General features: G+C 45.8%; 1 protein-coding gene across 4 annotated transcripts in view; it reads left to right on the top strand.

Moving 5' to 3' along the window:
- GPSM2 (G protein signaling modulator 2) overlaps positions 1 to 22,758 on the top strand; it is a 409,855-nt gene that overhangs the window by 3,114 nt on the left and 383,983 nt on the right. The window contains exons 2-3 of one of the 4 annotated variants that reach the window (XM_078668286.1): positions 10,086 to 10,222; positions 19,045 to 19,336. The exons of 1 other annotated variant lie outside the window; for it this stretch is intronic. In XM_078668286.1, coding sequence (XP_078524412.1) covers positions 19,275 to 19,336 — 62 coding nt within the window. In that variant the 5' untranslated portion in view covers positions 10,086 to 10,222; positions 19,045 to 19,274. Of the gene's footprint in view, positions 1 to 10,085; positions 10,223 to 19,044; positions 19,337 to 22,758 lie in introns of those variants that run through there. 2 more of the 4 variants (XM_078668278.1, XM_078668303.1) reach the window with 2 other exon arrangements.

Here is a 22,758-nt window from a genome sequence, read left to right as displayed (position 1 = left end):
TGTTATGCTCTGCTATGTTTTGCTATGCTATGTTTTGTTATGCTATGCTTTGTGTTTTGCTATCCTATGATTTGTTTTGTTATGTTTTGCTATCCTATGCTTTTTTGTTATGCTATGCTGTGTTTTGTTATGCTATGCTGTGTTTTGTTATGCTATGCTATGTTTTGTTATGCTATGCTGGTGAGGGGGGTGAGGGGTGTGTGACGGGTGAGGGTGAGGGGGTGTGAGGTGGTGGGGTGGGGTTGTGAGGGGTAGGGGGTGAGGAGGTGGGTGAGGGGTCAGTGTGTGTGGGGGGTGAGGCTGAGAGGGTTGTGAGGGGGATGAGGGTGAGTGAGGGTGTGTGAAATGTTTGTTGATTTTTGTATTCATTAATGTGCCTTATATAAATAACATGACGGTGATTCACGATCAGCAAAGCGTGATGCAATAGTAAAGAAACAGAGGTAACATGCAACATAACCAAGAGATTTACAGAGAAATGCACATTAGCAGAACATTCCAGAGCAAAGAAGGGCTTGCAAAGAAAGGTTTACAATGCCCTGCCGAGGGAACTGGGGACAATCCGATAGATGCATGCTGACAGTTTCAAAGTTTTACGGCTTTGCGGGTGAAAGCTTTTTTTTTTTGTTTTTTTTTTTATTCCTTATTTTGAGTGATTAAAGTAGCATTTCGAATTTACTTCTGGTGCTGTGAAGAAAAGCAGCTAGAATCACACGTTTTTCATGGAGACAAGAGGGTTAGTAGCAAAGAACTGTTTTATGAGTGATTCACAGGATTTTTTTGTAGAATTCTGACCATACAGGAAAAAATGAAGGCTAACGAGGTGTGGAGTCTTATTATTCATCTCCATAGTACACAAGGAGAATGGGGCGGATCTGCCAATCAATAGGAAGCATTTTAATTCAAATAGGGGTTAACAAGAGGACTTGGAGAGATGTTTTACTCTGCAGCAAAATGCCACATTTCACAGATAGAAAGCCATGGATTCAGTTTTAAAACTGTGGAGTGCCAAATGGGATCAAGCTCTCGGCATTGCTGTGGCGGGGGAGCGCATTCCTTTGAAGTCTGATGCGGCGGGCTGGGGAGCGGTAGCCTTTGAAATCTGATGCGAGGCACAGACAAATGGTGGTTTGTGACGCAGCTGATTTGTGCACACGCCTTTCTCACATGAACTGTATCTAATCCGCCGTTTTGGCAGACTTTTCGGACCGCTTACTAGAACCTTGACAAACAAGCATTGCTGAAGCAATAAAAATGGAAGGAATATATTTTAGAGCTACTGAGAGAGTTCCAAAATCTTGTGGCGGTACATGACTGGTACATTTATTATCCAGGTCGGTTGAAGGTGGGCCCTCCCGGAGAAGGGATTGAGCATTTCTTGAGATCAGTTTTACGCACACAGATTTCCAGTTAGGTGGGCAGGCAAAGGGGAGTGGAGTACCTTGGGTACCTTGGGCTCTTGCCTCTAATGGCAGCTACTGGAGGGACATCAGGATAGGAACTATGTCAAATTTCTTGTGACCAGTAATAAAACGGGCTGCATCATGTAGAAACCTGTTCCGAGTAAGCATAAGTGAACTTTGGGGATGCCTGAGAGGAGGAAGATCCTATGTGCTAGTACAACTGATTTTGGGTCCTGTTATGGGATGAGCATCCTGAATGTTTCTCCCGCCCGCCCCTCCCACCTTCCAGAGCATCTTTAGTTGGAACCAGGTGCAGTGATATGAGGTTGAATCAGCAATCAATAGTGAAGCATAATGACTTGGCATTGTAAAAAAATGGAGTGTTAGTGCTCCAAAGCAGGAAGGAATTTCATCCTATCTTGCACAGATATCTTCGGAGGCACATGAAGGAATTCAGTTTTTGGAGGGTTTAGTTTAAGGCGATAATTTGGCATCCATGACTGAATTCCTATCAAAGTGCTGGATATGAGGGTGATGTTGTCCTGGGGTGCAACCTTCAAGTAGATCTGGGTGTCAGCGTACAGGTGAAATAGGATCCCTGAGTTCTGAAGGGTCACACAGGAGGTACAATTTAGAGATTAAATAGGGTTGGAGAGGGTATCGGGCTTGGGGTACCCCTTGTTGCAGTCTAACTGGCTTCACGACAGAGATAACTTTTTCACTACTTGAGAACGATTTGTCAGATAGATGAACCAGTTAAGGACTGCACCTTCAATTCCCATTCGATTCCTCAGGGTATTTATCAGAGTATGATGGTTGACTGTACCAAATGCATTGCGGAAATGAGGGTGAACAGGAAAGCCTACTTTTCCAGTGTCAAAGAACCAGTGGGCGCCATCCATAATCTGCAGAATTACAGTCTTGGTGCTGTGACCCTGATTTAAGCTAGATTGGAGAGTTTCAAGGAGGTTGTTTGTGTGGATGTGAGATGACAATTGTAATGCTTCAAAGTTTTCAGTCCCCTTACCTAACAACGGATGGGGAGACTGGGCGGAATATATTAAGGTCAACAGGGTCAAATGATTGTTCATTTAAAAGAAAAGGTTTGGCAAACGTTTAGACAGTCTGGGGACTTACCTTGTTTGAGGGAAGAGTTGAAATGAGCTATATCATCACGGAATGCTTGGTGGGACTTGTGCTAACTCTTGTTCTCTAGGAACTCAAGAGCCCCCTCACTTCCCCCCTTCCTTTCAAGAGGGGCTGGCACGACTTGCTGCCAAGTCCCACCCTTAAACCCCAAAAAACAAAAATATATAATAAAAAAGAATGTGAGCGTAAAACAATGCTGGAGCACGTATGGGGGAATCATTGTGGAGTGAACAGAAGAAGGGGAAAGCAGCATAGGAGGAAGAGAAAGACTGGGTAGAAACACATGAGCAAGATGGCAATACTGAGCAGTGGGGAGGCTGGGAGTTTAGTGGGGAGAGAAGCACACGAGAGAAATTGCAACATGGAATTTGGTGGGTGTTGTTTGTAGGGTAGAGAAGCTCACAAGGAAGATAGTTGAAAAACACAACTATCATGGAGTGCTTAAGCAAAAAGTAAATAGTAGTTCCATAAAAGAGATAACTGGAAGGATAGCAGCCAGCCAGTCAAAGAGATGGTAAGAAGGCTATGCTTTAGGGGAAGGACAACCACAAGAATGACAAGCTGGTATAAGGAAAGCCATAGAAAAAGAAGCAGGGAATTGAGTGACAAGCCAACCTACGATAAGCAATTGACAGGCTGTAGGCCCCTCCCTACAAGCTCTCATTCTTTGTTTTGAACTCAGACAACCTTGTGCTGTCTGGTAGGACTGGCCTTGACAATCTCGGGTGCCTGGTCACTATATCCTTTCCCACATGCTGTCCCCCTTAAACATCCCTGCCAAAACTGCAATTGTTTTTCCCCAGTTGGCAAAATCTTTTGTACCTTCTGTAAGTCCCCAGTAAATGGTGCCCCTGATACCTAGGGCCTGAGGAACTAATGAGGGTCCCTAAGGGCTGCAGCATGAATTGTGATGGCACATGACACCCATCCTTGAGTGCCATTTCCTCTAACACTGCATTTAATATTAGTAAGTCACCCCTACAGCAGGCAATACAGCCCCAAGTCAGGGTCCCTAAGCTACATGTGAGGACATATCTGCATGCACAGATATGATCCTTTGCTGGATACTGGTGAAAACAAGTTCTCCCAGCTACATGATGGCTTCACTGAAAAGAGGGATGTTTGGTATCTAGTGCCAGTGTTTGATTTAGTAATACATGAACACAAAGGGCACCTTTGAGGTGCCCCCTGTAAAGCTTCCAGCCCTTTTTGCTGACTGACTGGCTTTCGTCAGCCTGCCACCAGAGTGCCCACCCCCAAACTAGTACCACCACTAAGGTGATGTAACCTGAAGTAGACACAGCTTTTCAAAGGTAGCCATATTGGTAATGGCAAAATCATGAATTCTGGGTCCGGGCTATGTCCAACTCCCCCAGGAAGTGGTCATATAGGGGGCGTAGTGATCCCAAGGGTAGGTAGCCCATTGGCTACTACCCTACACTCCCCTGATGCCACTAAATTCTGTATTTAGGGGAACTCTGGCACCAGATAATCAGATCTTATCGACCTATGAAGAAGGACAATGAAGAGCCGCCAAAGCAAAGACTTGGCCCCAGCCCTGCTGGCCTGTCTGCTGTTTCGTCATCGAATTGCACCAACGTCTTCTCGTCCTTCAAGCTGTCATGCCTCCAAAGCCTGGGAGGACTGCCCGCCTCCAATAAACACTCAAGGACTCCCGTGGAGCAGTGGCTCTGCTCCACTGCATCCTGCAGGCACCCCAAAGAAGATTGAGGGACTCCGGAACCACAAAAGTCTGATGCTGCAAGCACCTCTGCACCCACGCTTCCTAGTACGAGCTGAAGTTGACCACCGCTGTCAGTGTGGTCCCCAAGCCCTTAATAGAGTTCACTTATGTTTTGCCGCTTGTGAACTCTCCGACGCTGCCTGCAGCCTCAGTTTATTGGCTCTCTCTACCGCAAGTTCTCCTGGTGACAAAAATCTAATGAGTACCAACCAGCTATGCCATTGGTGCGCACGTGAGGGGTAATTTAGTCTTTTTCACATTTTTTGTATTATTTCCCACAGTTTGTGATTGCGGGGTTTACATCAGGCTAGTTTGAAGTAACCCTGTTATTGGATGACTGTCTTCTGTAAAAATTGTTTTTAAAAGAAAGGCGACTACCCGTAGTGTGACTACTATGAAAATATATATAAAAATAGAGTAGTATAACTTAGCAAATGGCAGTAATTCACACACGTTGATGAAAGTTGGAAAGTTAATAAAAAGCGCCTAAGAAACCTGTTTTTTTTTGTGTTGATGACGAAAATCTGATGCCTAAAGTCACCTTTGCCCCGGCCTGTGGAGAAGACTCCCCCTTGTGATTACGACCGACTGGTTTCCCAGTCTAATCCTGCAGCCTATTTTCAACCGGACCGAGCCTTGTAGGGTAACATTGGGCACCCGACGCTAGAAAGTAACTTTGCACGCAGCCGCCCTGTGTTGCCAGAGGTGACCTGCTAGTACTGCCTTGGACCTTGCCCCATACTAACCTTAAGTCCACGAGATTGGATTCGTAAGTCACTGTACTGTACCTGAATGCCATACTTGTTTTTCCTCCCATTGGCTAACATTGCAACTTCAGAAAAAAATCAATGTCTACTTTTTAAATGCAGAAGTATTTCCCTTGAAAAATGTACTTGTCTGATCTTATTGATTCTGGTGTCCAAACATATATAAAGATATGTGTTCTTTTTTTATAAATTAGTGTGGATCTCCTTATTGAATCGTGTGCATCATTTGTTGATTATTGTGTGTATTTGTAGGTGTCTAACACTCCTCTGTGATAGGCCTAAGACTGCTCACCCACACTACCCCCTAAAAGAGCCCCTTGGGATTGCTAGAGCAAGCCCCTGTCTGCTATTAAGGGAATACCTGGACTCTGCACGGCATACACTCTTTTTGGTGTACCATATAAAGAGCTGGCATCCTATAATGTGCCTTTAAGTAATTCGTTCAGTTGTCAGTTTTAGCACCATTCCTTGTTAAACAGTCATTTAAGAAGCATACATTGCTGACATTGTGTATACAATGTTGATGCATTGAATTGCTCATATAGGAGGATGTACTGCCCAGATTTTTATTCACATGTAATACAATAAAGATTGTTGTATTCCCAAATAAGTTTATTAATCCTTGAAGTTTAAATTCGATAAAAATTTGAAGAAATATGAGCCACTTTTGAATGTTGAGTACTCATGCGTGATGGAGATTTGAATTGTGAATGGATATGTTAAAGTTACTAATGCTTTGAGGTAGTGCAGTTCTATATTGTAAATCTGTAATTAATATAAAACTGGTTTACATGGTTAAATGTGATGAGAAGTTGTGTTCAATCTTATGAGATCATTGTGTCCTACGTGTATGGGTGGGTGTGCAGAAGGATTTTATATTTTTCCACTGAAGAGGGCGATTGGTTGGCAATGCTTGACTGGAGTAAAGTGTTCTCTCTTCTGCAATCCGGTTAGTAGTTTTGCTGCGATCAGTTGTGCATGAGTGCTTTATAGAGACTGCCCAGCGTGTTCTGTTTAAGTAAGCCAAATATACGTGGGATTTTGACATTGGGGTGGACGACGTGATTGCTGTTAAGTCTGGGCTGTGTAGGGTGTGTTGGCATTCTGTTCAATGCATTTGTTTGGATGTTGGTGTGTGGCCTGACATGGTGGCAAGTTCTGTTTTATGCACAGCAATAGGCAACTATGTGGCATAGCTGTACCGTGTTGAATGTAAACAGAGTGGTCCTTTTAATATCGTCTATTGGAAGTTTGCGCCTATGTTGCCACCTGTGCTATAACATTCAATACTGTTGGGTGGGAGGGCATCAGCATTGTTGCATGCTTACTGGCATCTAAAGAGTACCTGCTGTAAGAGAGGCATCAGATCAAAGTGCTTTGTGTGCCTACCACTAAGAGCTTGGCACATGAAGTCCAACAGACAGACTGTATAACCTTTTTACGGTAGATGTAAGGCCAAGTGAGTGACTGTTCGGTAGTTGGAAGAAATAACAGTTGGAGCAATAGTCATGGTTTCTGTAATGAGCAGAATTAAGCCCACCGATGTACGTCTATAGAAAAGGAGCCAGATAAATATTGGAAGAGCAACCAAAGAGGGCAGCCTGAGCAGAACCTACACAACTCTTAAATGGCTCTGATCTTTCTCCTCCTTACCGTGGAATAAAAGAGGCCAAACTCATAGCAGGAATTCTCACCCTAGGCAGCTCTTATCCTCCCAGTACCGCACAGTCTATGTTCGGGTGCGCTATAACCAGGTCGTGGCTCAAATCTTACCAAGACGGCCACTAGTATCTTGCTAATAGGAGTCACAAAGCACTTGGTAAGCTGCTGTCCTTATCAAACAAGACTGGTCCAGAAAGCCCCTCGTTGCCCTCATTTCTTCACTCTTCTGGACAAGCTGATTTCCTTATTTTAGGTTCCAGGGAACCTTGCTGTTTCTTGTTTCAGGTGGTATCTTCCTGCCTACCATTTTCTCCCAGGCAATTATACTGTCCTTGTTAGTTGGAAAAAAACACTTTCATAACGGCCATGAAGTACATTTTTATTTAGGAAATTTATTTATTTCCCAAATTCCATTGATATGGGTAGGACACCAGTGTGACATTTGTTCCTGTCTTAGCCCAGCTGTACCTAAAGCACTTTTCATCCAGGCAACAGTAGGCAAATAATGCAACATGCATGTGGTTTTGTGTCCCACAAAACAGACTGGCTGGAGGCAGAAATGTACGGCAGTGCATGTCTTGTCTGGGAAAGACGACATTTTTGCTACTTTAGCTTTTGCTTGTTTGTGGTGGTGGAGGTAAAATTGCACTAGCCTCCATGATTTCAGGACACTTGCTAACACTTTCCATTGGAGTAACCTCATCCACAGCATGTTTTTTTATCAGTGCAGTTTTAAGTATGAAGACCCTGCTCAACTCAGCCAACTAAAAGAGACTTAACCAGCTATAACATTGGCTAAGGGTATTCCGTGTGCTTGATTACAGTAGTTTGGTTTATAGTTGTAATGTACTTTACATTTGAGTAAATGAACTTATTTTAAAGAAGTAGGTTTGGCTTGACCATATTTTTTTATTTTTATTGTTTATATAGTTTAATTAAAGTTTGAGAAACAAAACCGTTTATAAACAGTATACGTTTTTGGTAATCTCTGATACAGGTGTCCAATGTAGTGTACAACATGGTTATGTACAATATACAATCATATATAAAAGGAAAAAAAAGGTTGTAGCTCAGTGAGGATAACACACAGTCCGATATCTAACGAAGTTGAGACAACAAATGTAAATGGGGGGAAGTAATGATGTCTCAAGCAATACTTATATATGGAATTGTGTTTAACAGTAATACAACTTCTTAGTCTAAATCACAGGAGGATAAAAGGAAAGGGTATAACTCCAGTCCATGAAAGTACTGCTGGCTTTCTGACAGACCCTAGAATAGGTATAATCATTGCCTTCTGTGTGATCGCTTGTATTGGCTTGACCTTCATACTGCTTCTGTGCTTGAGTACTATAATGTTTTGAGTCCATTTTGAGTCTACAAACTTTCACCGTCTCTTAGATTGTCATGTTGTTTGCATTTATGTTGTGCTATCATTGTTATGGCGCGGTAGCATATTCTTTCTGGGAATCTCTTCAAGTGGCACAGGGAAGTCTTTCAATCGGTTGTATCTATTATTTGTTGGAGTTTGGTTTTGTGAACTTTGGTGTAGGTTAGTATGAAGTTAAGTTGTGTTCGATCTAGGGAGATCATTGTAGTGTCTTAAGCACATGGGTAAGGGCCAAAAGAATTTCCTGCTTTTTTCTGTAGACGAATTGGTCCATTGCTTAGCCAGAGTATAGTGTTCTATTTGTGCATCACACTTCAGGTAATTATGATGTAATGTGTGCATCAGGGTGTAATGTTTTAAATGTAACTTTATCTGAGAGTTCTAAGATCTATAAATGGGTGTGTTGTTGATTTGGTACCACTTTTCCTCCTATATGGTGGTGGTGCTATAATAGGTACATGATGACATCAGATGGTCTGTCTAGCATGATCTATTTGAGAAAGGCATATTGTAAGTCTGATTTGAATGGTACCCATAGTGAGTATTTTTGGAAGGAGGTGGTGAGTTCTGTTGCGTGCAGCAAAAGTAAAGCTAATGCAATTGAATTTAAATGGCAAGATTTCCTCAACTGATTCTAAGCCAAAAGAGGCAACATTTTCTGCTGGATGTAGGCGCAGGTGCTCGTGTGTACTTATTGGAAGTTCTTTTTCATTGGGATCTCATAGGGTAGCCTGTAAAAAAATGAGTAACTTACCCCCAATCAATACAGTGTCCAAAACACAATTCCACAGTTTGTATCTGCTAAAAGGGTCTCTGCCGATGCTCTGTTCTCAGAAACTATTCTTTCAGCTAGTTGTGGTAATGTTCTGTTTTGATTGTTGTAATAGTCGCTACATTTATCTTTATCACCTCTTTCAAAGCTTCACTGTTTCAAACTATGCATCTTACCCGTTGTCTGAAAGAACAGCATCCTGGTTTGACATCCCTCCATTGTACACCAGTAAAAGAAACTGCCTAGAGGGCACTGTTTTCATAAATACAATGTTACATGCCTATTAGGTCAACTATTGTACAAAATCATTTCATTTACTACCTGAACAGAAGCCTTAATACCACCAATCAGAATCTACTACCATGCCACAGTGTTGATGCAACAGACATGGTGGCAAACTCCAGTCCGCAGGTCTTGCCTGTGGCATTCCTATCACTACATCTTAGACTGAAAAATGACATGCTCCAATTCAGAAGATCTTTAAAGACCCACCTTGGTCTGCTTTTCATATAACCATCATCTCTCCTACAGCTCTCTCCAGCTTGGTCTTCAGTGCTCCCCAGTCATATTCCCAAGACCTGCTTTCCCTTCACTGCTGTCTGTAAAGTATTGTCATCTTCTTAGGGTTATCTTCTGAAACTCATCCTCTCTGTTATTGGAGTATCTGTTTCCCACATCATTGGGTTCCTGCAATGAACCTTTCTGCAACCCGCTTCTCATGTACATACCCATTATCAAAAGCGTTAAGGCTACCTGAAGGTGCTTTTTAGCGCTTTACAAAAATCTTAAATAAAATTAAATACATCTGGTTATAACCCATAGAATAGTAATTAGTATTTTCAGGTTAAATAGGCCATATTCAATATTGGAATATGTACCTATAGAGCTGCGTATTGGTACTGTACTTTCATGTCACCAGTCATTACAAATCATTCCTGTGTTCAATTTTGGCTACAGAAAATTAAGTCAATGGTTGTAGAAAATTTGGCTTGCATATGGCTTTGTGTGACCCATCTAGTTTTAGATAAATTGTTCTGAAAAAACCCTGTGTTTTCCAGAATAAGTTGTCTCCTAATTTGAATCTTATGTGCCCATTTTCCTTCTTAGTAAAGATCAGTTAGAATTCTCGTTAAGGGGTGCTTATACTCAGTAATTGTATTAAAAAGATGTTCATATGTTGTGTTGCTTTTTTCCACAGATGTGTGAATCCTAATGTCCTGAAACTAATCTGCTGAGACCTACTTTCCAACTCTGTAATTAAAGACTACATTCTTTTCTGATGTCATGAAGAACATATCTACCCATTGCTCTTTCTGTATAAAAATACATCTACAGGTTAGAAATAATAAACTATTACATTAGTAATGATCGTATATTAGGAAGATAATTTGCAGTGTATTTTCTTGCTTGAAAGTTAGGTGGCTGCCTTAGTATATGGTGCACACTCAATGGAGTGATGTACCTTGCACTAATCCAGGTAACCCTTATTTTATTTTACTGGTCTTCATTGCCATAGAAAACTTTTAAAGTGGTAGCTGTGCAGAGCAGCCTTGAAGCTTATCTTGAAGGAGTGTAAAGCAGCTTGTTTTACAACATTTAATCAACAGTGTAGATTAGATAAAAAAGAACCATAAAGTGTTTATGAAAATAGGTCTATTTATTATGCAACACAATCCTTAACACATTTGTATATCTCCTACCTGGGGATATCAACAATAAACACAAGAATACTTCAAAACAATCAGGTAAGTAGCTCAAATATACACTAGTCTCCAGGGGGAGACCAAACCATATACTACGGAAGTAAAATGCGAACTGCAAGGCAGAACGGGACTTGGACCAGACGACTCAGATGAGCTGGGGGACCAAGGAACCACCCACGGTAGTACTTAGAAACCCCACAGAGGCTGTGTGCAGAGTGGAAACACCGCTGCATGCCTAATGAAAGAATATGGAGAAGTCGCGGATGCAGTTTTAACCACTTCCACGCTAATGACAAAGCCAGCTCGTCATGGGCGTTACCTATGGTGCGCTCATGACGAGCTGGCTTTGTCATGAACAAGCCTTTTTCTACTTCTTCAGCGCACAGCGGGAAAACGCGGTAGCGCTGTAGGAGTTAAAGAAGGACCCTCCCCAGAGGACCAAGAAGAAACCCTTTAGAGGACAGAAGGTTTTAGAGCCACCGCACCGTCGATGCCCCAGTAATCCGGTTACCTGACCCAAGGAAGCTGGGTGCATAGGGGTGAAGTGATGTTGCAACCTGCCGTAGATGACAATAAAAGACATTGGAGAAAAGGCTCTGGATAAATTTGGGAAGATGTCCGGTGGAATCTAAGGGTGGATTCTTAAAGAGGACAACCTGCCAGCAGAGGGCACAGAGTCTATGCTATTTGGAGGTGACCATGAGGCACGGAAGCACAATGCCCACCGATGTTAGGAGGTTCAGGAGTGAAGACTATGACCATGCCGCTGCAGCTGTGAAGACCAGGCGCTGGCACAAGCTGTCCCACGTCTGATTTTGGTGTCTAGGTGGTCGTTGTCCTGCGGTAGCACCAACAAGCCTTGGTAGATGCAACTGGTGTGGAAAGCGAAAAGAGGCATAGTAAGTGCAGGAAAGTCAGGGCTGGCCCTGAACAAGCAGGGGAGCCCACTGAAGCAAAGGAAGACCATCAAGAGGACCCACAGGCCAAAAGCACAGGAGCTGCACGAGGGCCTCGGACAGCTCAACAAAGATGAAGGCCCACGGTGCAAGGGATGCAGTGAGGACGCTGAGCTCCAAGGGATGAGGTGCTGGAGGCTGGAGCTTCTTGTAGCTCGAAGACCTTTGGAGTGCAAAGCTAACAGGCCTTGGCAACTGCAAGTCGATTAATTGCACAGGGTTTGGTCCCAGCGACTCAGACGAGGGATACTGTACTCCAAATTGCAGGGAAGACCGGTCAGGCCTCTAGGGAGCTGCAGAATCACCACCTGTGTTGCTGGGCCTTGGGAAATCCGTAGAATGACAGGAGAAGCAGACCGGTCAGCTTTGTTGCAGTGTGTGCAGATGCAGTGGAGTGACTCCTTCACTTCAAGGGAGATTTCTTCAGATGTCCTTGATTCACATAGGTCTTCTGAAGAACCGGGACACAGACGAGGCAGAAGACTGGAAGAAGAGCGAGAGCAGGAGTCTTCCTAGGTGCAGTCTCGGTTCTAGTTGAAGTCCAAGTGTCCAGACGGTCAAATAGTGTCTTGGTTTCAGGGGTGAGTCTTGTTCCACGATGAATCTGAGGACCCACCCATAGGGGAGCCCTTAAGTACCCTAGGAGAAGGGTTAGAATGACTCACTGGTGCCTTTTCCAGAGGAGGTGCTGGACAAAGGGATGGATACTCCCTTTTCCTTTGACCAATTTCACGCCAGAGTGGGAACCAAAGGAACCTGAACTGGCTCAAACCAGAGTATGCAAGTAGGGCACCAAATGGGCCCTTCAATGCAGTTTGGTGGCGCTGGAAAACGTCCCCACCCCAGCATAATACACGAAGTCCTGTCTGGAAGGTGGTCACACCTCCCTGTGGCAGGAAAACTATTGTTCTACCTTCCTCTGCTCGAGCTCATCTCCGCAGCAGGAGGTCAGAATCCTGTCTGTGGTCAGCAGCAGCACTAGCTTGCTGGCAGACCCTGAAAGGATGTTAGTGAGTATAGTGGGGTCCTCTAAGGAGCCCCTCAGTACATGGGATCATACTTCCAGCACCTGAATCGGTGTTGGGGTATGATTCCAACATGTTTGATTCCAAACATGACCAGGCTCTTTGCAGCCATTATAGTTCGACATCTCGTAATGACTGATGTCCATTATATACCTTTAATTAGCTGACTGCACTTACAAAGCCTGGCGAATCGACTTTGGGGTTTGTAGGAGTGTCCTGCTCATGCAGGGGCACCTTCACACTTGTAACCAAACACCCTGCCCTTAGTACTGAAGGGCCTACCATAGGGGTGACATAGGTTTTAAGTGTAGTGACCTCAAATATAAAGAATCTTATATCTGTGGTGAGGGGTGCAAGCACCCTCTCACACGGGCTGCAATGGGAGGCCTGCAGTCAAAGTTTAAGTGAACTCCTATGGGTGTGCTGCAGCCCATGGGAGACCCCTGGGCACCTCACTACCATATATAATTTAGACTTATGAGGGTACACCAGTAGCCAATTGTGGATGTACCAAAGTACTTACAAGAGCCCATTTAGGGGAGAGAGTACCGTTGCTGGGGTCCTGATTATCAGGATCCCAGCAGACTACAGTCAAAACACAATGACACCAGGTAAAAAGTGGGGGTAACCATGAAAGCAGGTCCTACTTTCCTACACATTGGTAATTGTAGTATATTTGGAAGATAATTTTCAGTGTCTGTTCTTGCTTGTTAATTAAGAAAACAGCAGGGAAGTGGTAATATATGTATGTCTTCTATGGGTAGATATTTACAGTACCAAAACAGAAGTAAGCTGGTCAATTTAATTGGAATTGGTTGTGTTTTTGTTGGTTGCAATGAGGATTCATACACTACTTACAACCACCGTTCCCTCTAGGGCGCGCGCGCACCTCCCCTTACATCACCGCGCACCGACTCGCTAGGAGCGCGCACACAGGACGTCGCACGACAGAGTGGCGCCTCTGGCCGCTTTGAAGAAGCGAGCGGCGGGAACATGACCAGTGTAGGTAAGGAGGCGGGGGGCTGGTGGCTATGTGGGAGCGCGGAGCTGACTGTGGCCTTTTGTTTAAATATTGCTGTTAATCGGAGCCACTATTCAATACTTAAACAAAAAGCCACAGTCTGCCCCGCGCTTTAATAACAAAAGCCTAGAGACAGTTTCCAAACATAGCGTGTGCTAAAGTACACTCTGTGTTTGGGAAGTGTTTACCATTTTGTTAGTATAGCGCGGGGTAGACTGTGGCTTTTTGTTTAAGTATTGATGTTAATCGGAGCCCCTGAAGGGGCTCCGATTAATAGCAATATTTAAACAAAAGGCCACAGTGGGCAGTCAGGAGGGCCAGGCCTCAGGGGGCACAGCCGCTGGGTAAACGAGCGGAACAGAAGGCAAGAGGGGCATAAAACAAGGAAAAAAACGAGTGGGACAGAGGGCAGAAGGGCACAAAAACGAGTGGGACAGATGGCAAAAAGGCACAACAAGCATTGGCATTGCCAATAGGTCTCGCTTTTGGGCCCTTATAAGAAGTTATGCAGCATAATTTCCTTGTTGCAACAACATAAAATGTCGCATGCATAAACACTTAGATGGTCCCAAAAGCGAGCCCTATTGGCTATTTGCAATGCAATAAGTCTTGCATTTAGGCAACTTTAAGCTGTTGGCATAGTAAATGACAATGCCTTTTCAATTTATTGTAAAAGTAAAGTTTTTTGAAAGTTATTGTCATTTACAATGCCATTATGTTCAATTTAAGTAAATGGGAGACCTATAGCATTGCAAATGATTGTTATTTATGATGTGTAGCCTGGCGTTGCGTGTGTGAGTGGCGTTGCGTGTGTGAGTGGCGTTGCGTGTGTGAGTGGCGTTGCGTGTGAGTGGCGTTGCGTGTGAGTGTGGCGTTGCGTGTGTGAGTGGCGTTGCGTGTGTGAGTGGCGTTGCGTGTGTGAGTGGCGTTGCGTGTGTGAGTGGCGTTGCGTGTGTGAGTGGCGTTGCGTGAGTGGCGCGTGCGTGAGTGGCGTTGCGTGCGTGAGTGGCGTTGCGTGCGTGAGTGGCGTTGCGTGCGTGAGTGGCGTTGCGTGTGTGAGTGGCGTTGCGTGTGTGAGTGGCGTTGCGTGTGTGAGTGGCGTTGCGTGTGTGAGTGGCGTTGCGTGGATGAGTTGCGTTGCGTGTGTGAGTGGCGTTGCGTGGGTGAGTGTGGTGTTGCGTGGATGATAGTGGGCTTGCGTGGGTGTGAGTGGCGTTGCGTGTCTGTAAGTGTTGCTGTGTGGGTGAAAGTGGCACAGAGCCTTTGATGTGGCCTGGCGCAGGAGAAATGCTGCTGCTGCTAATTAAATACAAGAGCGGCCGGGAAGCGGCCGGGAAACACAAGTACGGCCGGCCACATAATATGGGGAGGAGAAGCCGCACAGCACACGCTGGGAGAAGCCTTTTGATGTGCTGTGCGGCCGCGATGCGCGCTCTGTGCTGGGGGAGGGCCATTAGCCTGAACTCGCGGCAAGATCAAACGAAGGGTGGGAGGGACATTGAGGAACAGATGGCCATGAAAGTGTATGGGCCAAAAGCGCGTGCCTGTGGCCACGTGCACTCGAAGAAAACGCCACGAAAAAATGCGGTGGTTTGACAATCAGTTCGAGCACTTGAATTCTCGCCATTTCCCATTCCTTCGGAATGGTAAAGGCGAGACCTAAAAACGAGTGGGACAGAGGGCAGAAGGGCACAAAAACGAGTGGGACAGATGGCAGAAGTGCAGAAAAACGAGTGAAACAGAGGGCAGAAGGGCACAAAAACGAGTGGAACAGATGGCAGAAGGGCACAAAAACAAGTGGGACAGAGGGCAGGGCACAAAAACGAGTTGGACAGAGGGCACAAAAACGAGTGGGACAGAGGGCAGACGGGCACAAAAACGAGTGGGGCAGAAGGGCACAAAAACGAGTGGGACAGAGGGCAGAAAGGCACAAAAACGAGTGGAACAGAAGGCAAAAGGGGCACAAAAACAAGGAAAAAAACGAGGAGGGCAGAAGGCACAAAAACGAGTGGGACAGATGGCAGAAGGGCACAAAAATGAGTGGGACCGAGGGCAGAAGGGCACAAAAACGAGTGGGACAGAGGACCGAAGGGCACAAAAACGAGTGGGACAGATGGCAGAAAGGCACAAAAACGAGTGGGACAGAGGGCAGAAGGGCACAAAAACGAATGAGTGGGACAGAGGGCAGAAGGGCACAAAAACGAGTGGAACAGAGGGCAGAAAGGCACAAAAACGAGTGGAACAGAGGGCAGAAAGGTACAAAAACGAGTGGGACAGAGTGCAGAAAGGCACAAAAAATGTGGGGAAAACGAAGTGGATAAGGAAGAAGGGCACAAAAACGAGTGGGACAGAGGGCAGAAGGTCACAAAAAAGAGTGGCATAGAGGGCAGACGGGCACAAAAAACTAATGGCACAGAGGCAAAATACAGAATACAGAAATATAGGGGCAGCTAAGAACAGAAGGCAGAACGGGCAGAGAGGCACGGGGCAGCGAGGGGAACAGAAGGGAAAACTGGGCAGAGACACAGGCAGCGAGGGGTACAGAAGGAAAGACTGGGCAGAGAGAGCACAGGCACAGCGAGGGGAACAGAGGGAAGAAAAAGGGGCACAGACCTCGTACAGGCAGCGGGGAAGACAGACAACAGCAGTCAGAGACACAACAATGAAAATACAGGCAATACAATAAATGTGCAAATTGCCTAAGACCCTTATTTTGGCTCTGTATGTGTGAAAATGCACCATCTTTTCACTTTTTAATTTGGTGCCTCAGACACGCACGGTTTGGTTCCTGGCGCACATAGCCATGGTTGCAGCGCACAGAGACCCTCCACTGCCGCACACAGAGGAAAAAAATTAGAGGGAACATTGCTTACAACCTGCTTGTCTTATTCATGACTTCCCTCAGCGGTACGAAAAGAAAGTGAATAGACTAGTGCACAGAGTCAGGAGAGAATGTGAGAAGGAGGGAGAATGATTTGAGCTTGTTGTTCCTGTTTAATAATTTGCTAGATCTGGTCCTGTCCCTTATAATTTGTATACCTACCCACTTTAATTTCCACTTGCAAAATTCAAGCAGGTGTGTATAAAATATTGCCATCTGGTCTATCGCCCTCAAGACTTTTCATTTAAACACTACCATCCTATGTAAACAAATCCCCACACCCTTGCTTCTGAGACATTCAAGATTTTTCACAGCTGCCCACCTATTTATCCACTAACACCACTTGTCTGCACTACAGGTCAGTCTTTCAGAGAATCTGCCCCATCTCTGGAACTCAGTAGCACCCTTCACCTTCTATCTTTGAGTGGCATTCAACCTTCAGTAAACTTCTGAGCATTCATCTAAAAATAAATCCTCCTTAACGCACTATTGAACTAATCATTACCTTCGACACCCCAAGCTGTCTTTTAATGAGTACCATGCCTTGTACTGTTCCAGTCCTACAATCGACCCTCTAATCACCCCATCTCCCTCTTACCCACTCTTTTTGTTGTTTCACTTCATAATTGTTTTGAATGGTTTTAGAATCTAATAGTACAGGAGAGGCAATCGTAGCTAAGGCAATGGTGTGCAGATTTGATCTATCGAAAATAACGGGTAGGTAGTATTTGTGACAACCACATATTCTTACTATGTGTAAAGCAATATGTTCTAATATGCTATTTCTCCTCCTAAAAGAGAGAAAAGGGCTAATTCCCTTTTGACTTCTTCGAAATTCGAGCAAGTATCTGATTGGAAGACTCAAGATGTTGATCATCTGGTAGGAGTAAAAAAAGACCTATGTATAGTCCAACGTTTTCATTGGATTAAGAGGTGATATTTTGGATCTGATTACATGCTTCCATATATAATTCTTTATGGTACTGATGGAGGGTGGAGAGTTAATCTGTTACAGGAATCTTCCTACTTTTTGTGTAGCACTGTTATGCATCTTAAAGGGATTAAATATTTTTGAGGCCGTGTCCCAGTGGGGTGAGGCGTCTGATTAGATTGATTAGGTCAGGCATATGAGGCCTCCTTATTTTATTTATGGCCACACAAATTGTAAAGAATTTATAAAACTACGTTTGATAAGTTATGTTTTTTTTTAATCGTTGTGAAGGACATGAGATTATCCGGGGTGCCTAGATCACTCTTACTCACTCTTAGCTTAAATTGCAAAAGAGCAAATTCGCTGGTGCTCCGGATCTTCCTGCTGTGTTGTCCCAGCCCTGCTCTTGTCAGTACGGTGTTAGTTTCGATACCAAGCGGTATCACTAAATGATTAACTTGTTTTGCCCTAGTTGAAACTATGCAATAGCACCAACAAAGTTTCTTGAATAGTGCTAGTTAAAAAATAAAAAAATCTTCTAAAATGGGCAACCACTATCCGGGTTTCACTTAAAGCATTACCTCACACAAATGCAATTACTAAGTTTTATCAACTTAAAAATGTGAATTGCGTAAGAAAATTAAAAAAATTGTAATAGTCGTATTAGTTCTAGACTAGTGTAAAGTCCTTTTTCTTACTGCCCATATCTGAACACAATGGGATGGCAATGGTATTCGTTAAGTATATGTATTCTGGAACGTATCCTGCTATCTGTCAGCTGTTGGCAGAAAGAAACCTCGAAACTCAACTATTGAAATATGAAAAAGGTGCTTTAAAGAAATATTTTCTTGAAATGAGTAATGGCGTACAAGATGGCGAAGTCTCGCGGGAACCTTCAGTCAGAAAGACGAAACCAATGTGCGTTGTCGCAGTAAGTAATCAAAACACCAGCAATGCACCTCTTCATGGGGGATGATCAGTCGCTCCTGTCCACATGTGAAGGGTGGTTGGTGCAACCTTTGGAAGCCAGTAAGCTCTGTAAACGATGAATGTGAAATCAAGTGTAAGGGTGGAAACCACATTTTTGTTTTACTGTCTTTATTTTAGATATCAAATAAACCATTCATAGAAAGGGCAATGTTACACAGCCAATAGCTGAATTAAAAATATTGGAAAGCACTGCAGCAGTAGAACAAGTAATACACCCAGTTGACAAACCGTGAGGCCGTTTTACTACGCTAATTTCTACGCTTTATTTCTAATGCTGTTGTAATATGCTTTGGCAGTGCGCTATTAAAGGGGTCATCCATCGTTGTCTCAGATATTCAAAACCCAAGCAGACCTCGCCAAACAAAAGAACTTTCTCGGCTATCTGTTGTTGGTGATTAGCAGTGACGCAGGAGTGGGTAAAGGCGAGTGTCTGTTTTTTTTCTTCCAAACTGGATGGCCCTTTTAAAGCGTACGTTTACTTTACGCTTCCTCTGGCCGCAGCAAAACATTCTACCGCCTCCCTACCTCTGTCCCTGGGGAGGCGGCGCTATCAGCAGATCTGCCCCGGCTTGGCTTTCACAGCTTAAGTAAAGGTTGCTATGCACGTTGAAACCCAGACCTGAAGCCACGCATCTTGTGTTCCCTTACAGAACGGCAAGCGCAGGAGCTGCAGGCCGGCGCGCGGGACACTCCTGGGCCGTGCCCCTCAGCGACCTTCTTTTCCTATTAAAGAAAGACGAGTGCTGTCGCTGGGAGCTTAGGAGGTATTAACTCGAGCTCACTAATAAACTAACTTTGACGATGTTGAGAAAACAGTCCTCCTCATTCGCAATCATCTGATACCCAGTTTTAGTGTTTTCTCTGCTGATAATGCACCTCGATGGAGCACAGTGATGTTTTTGTGAACATGCGTGAAGATCATGGCTTTCACGTTCGCTACAGGTAAGATGCCTTTTGCAGTTTAGCACTGCTTTTCTACTGCTTGCATTACAGTTGTGCTTAGCATGGGGACCGGCTATTCTTTTAAACGTGCTGTTGTGTGCATGGATGAGCAGATGGGGGTGGGGGAGGGGTGCTTAGAGTAAGTAGAGCATGGGTCAGGATACTGCGTATGTTTACAGCTATGTACCTGAGCATTGTGTTGGGGATCATGAAAATATCAATTATTTAGGTGGCTGAACAATGGACTGGTTTTTTCCTTCCGTGTGGAGATACAGGTGTGAAATAAAGGCACAATAGATTTTGTTGCAGAGCCTTCTCGGTTACGTATTAGTCACGTAGGGTAATGGGTCCTGTTCCATAATTATCCTCTGCTTGCCATTGTATGCGGCATATGAGAGTAGAGTGCCCTGAGCTCCAGGCTTTTGTTAAGCAGACCACTTGAAGGTCATTCATTCATTCATTCCCTCTGTTATTTTAAGGGTCGAGTTTACTTGAATTAACCTTTCACTAAGGAGGCTGCCTGGTTGCATTTGCCTGGAATATTCTTTGGTAGAAATGTCCGCATGTTCTCCAGATCCCAAAGCACTTCTTTGCTCATTTACAACGAACACGCGACCGGCTTATCCTTGTAAAGGCATACATATACATGTTAGATAGTTTTAACTGCACGACAGATAGTTAAAGCATATTAAACTGCGAACACCTCTCAACATCCACCATGTTTCCATATCCATCCTAATGTCTAGGATTGCACAGTATAGTATGTGTGAGGGTATTCTGTGCCAGATAGACTGTTATTCACATACAATCTTTTTTTTTTTTATATCGGGCACAGGGAGAGTTGGCCCTCAGAGCCCCCTGTTCTACAAGCAGTCCCTCGTTGCTCATGAAAGCCTATTAGGCTCTTCATTAGTTAATTGTATTGTTGCCTTCTGAATGGATTGTGCGTTGCATCCACAAAAGAGGTCATATCCGGTGGTTCACGGAATGACTTCAGTGCAGTAGACATTTGGAGTTAGTTCATGTGCATGACATCAACATGATCCGTGCATAAAACTGAAACCAACTTGACTATAAAAATAAATACATACATAGCCCTCATGGGGAGGGACAGTTATTGTTGCTTTGGTTTTGAAAGCACCTGAGTGGAATACGGGTCTCGGGGAATAGGAAAAAAATAATTATATATTCACACATACTTTTTCCTTCGGTGGGGGGGAGGGATATCTGCTGCCACATGGCACAACGTGTGCTCTATAAACCAGAACGCAACGAAAGTTTTGGTTTGTGAGGAAGAACGTGAGCTCTATCTCATGACTAATACTTATCTGATCGAAGTGAGTCTCCTCACCTGTTACTAAAGGATAACAATCTGTATGCTGTTGAGAATCTAGTGTCTGTTTTGGCCCCCTTTGGCTAATAAGGCAGAAGTCCCATGTAGCTTTGTTTGTCATTAACGTGGTCGCGCTGCTGCTCGCTCCCGCAAGGTGGATGCCGCCACAAGCATGAGAGCTTGAAAAGTGAAAGCAGTGGTCTTCCCTCACCTCCCGTGAGATGTAGCCTTGCACCTAATTTGTTGACATTTAGATTACTAAATGTTGTAACACTGGCTTCCGCACGCGATCATCATGCGTGATTAATCGATTAATCTCCCCATGGTCCCCCTGTTTACTAAAAACGGGCTGCTAAGGAACATTCACATGCGCTATAAGAAGGGACTACCCTGTTAAACCTGTTTCGTGTTCTATCTACTCGCCGTTTTTTTGTTTCTAATATTCAGCCTCTTTCTGCTCTCCCATGTGCTCCCTTCGAGATCCTCCTCCCCTTCCGCATTCTGCCAGCACCCTTCTACCCAATAGTCGTCCACCACCACCACGTCCACTACCACGTCCACCACCACCACGTCCACCACCACCACGTCCACCACCACGTCCACCACCACGTCCACCACCACCACGTCCACCACCACGTCCACCACCACGTCCACCACCACGTCCACCACCACCACGTCCACCACCACCACGTCCACCACCACCACGTCCACCACCACCACGTCCTCCACCACCACGTCCTCCACCACCACGTCCTCCACCACCACGTCCTCCACTACCTCGTCCACCACCACCTCGTCCACCACCACCTCGTCCACCACCACCTCGTCCACCACCACCTCGTCCACCACCACCTCGTCCACCACCACCACGTCCACCACCACCACGTCCACCACCACCACGTCCACCACCACCACGTCCACCACCACCACGTCCACCACCACCACGTCCACCACCACCACGTCCACCACCACCACGTCCACCACCACCACGTCCACCACCACCACGTCCACCACCACCACGTCCACCACCACCACGTCGTCCACCACCACCACGTCGTCCACCACCACCACGTCCACCACCACCACGTCGTCCACCACCACCACGTCGTCCACCACCACCACGTCGTCCACCACCACCACGTCGTCCACCACCACCACGTCGTCCACCACCACCACGTCGTCCACCACCACCACGTCGTCCACCACCACCACGTCGTCCACCACCACCACCACGTCGTCCACCACCACCACGTCGTCCACCACCACCACGTCGTCCACCACCACCACGTCGTCCACCACCACCACGTCGTCCACCACCACCACGTCGTCCACCACCACCACGTCGTCCACCACCACCACGTCGTCCACCACCACCACGTCGTCCACCACCACCACGTCGTCCACCACCACCACCACGTCGTCCACCACCACCACGTCGTCCACCACCACCACGTCGCCACCACGTCGTCCACCACCACCACGTCGTCCACCACCACCACGTCGTCCACCACCACCACGTCGTCCACCACCACCACGTCGTCCACCACCACCACGTCGTCCACCACCACCACGTCGTCCACCACCACCACGTCGTCCACCACCACCACGTCGTCCACCACCACCACGTCGTCCACCACCACCACGTCGTCCACCACCACCACGTCGTCCACCACCACCACGTCCCCCACCACCACCACGTCCCCCACCACCACCACGTCCCCCACCACCACCACGTCCCCCACCACAACCACGTCCACCTCCACCACCACGTCCACCTCCATGTCCACCACCATGCCACCACCACGTCCACCACCACCATGTTCACAACCACCACCATGTTCACCACCATCACCACCACTATGTTCACCACCACCACGTCCACCACCACCACCACCATCACCATGTCCACCATCACGTCCACAACCAACAAGTCCACCACTATCTCCACCATCACAAACCTGTCCACCACCACCACGTCCACTACCACCCCCTTCGAGATTCTCCTGCCGCATTCTGCCAGCACCCTTCAACCCAATAGTCGTCCACCACCACCCCGTTCACCACCACCACATCCACCACCACCACCACC

The sequence above is a fragment of the Lissotriton helveticus genome, chromosome 1_2 (genome assembly GCF_964261635.1).
Source record: "Lissotriton helveticus chromosome 1_2, aLisHel1.1, whole genome shotgun sequence".
Lineage (NCBI taxonomy): Eukaryota > Metazoa > Chordata > Amphibia > Caudata > Salamandridae > Lissotriton > Lissotriton helveticus.
Note: the sequence above shows the minus strand (reverse complement) of the source record. Positions and strands in the feature narration are given on the sequence as shown.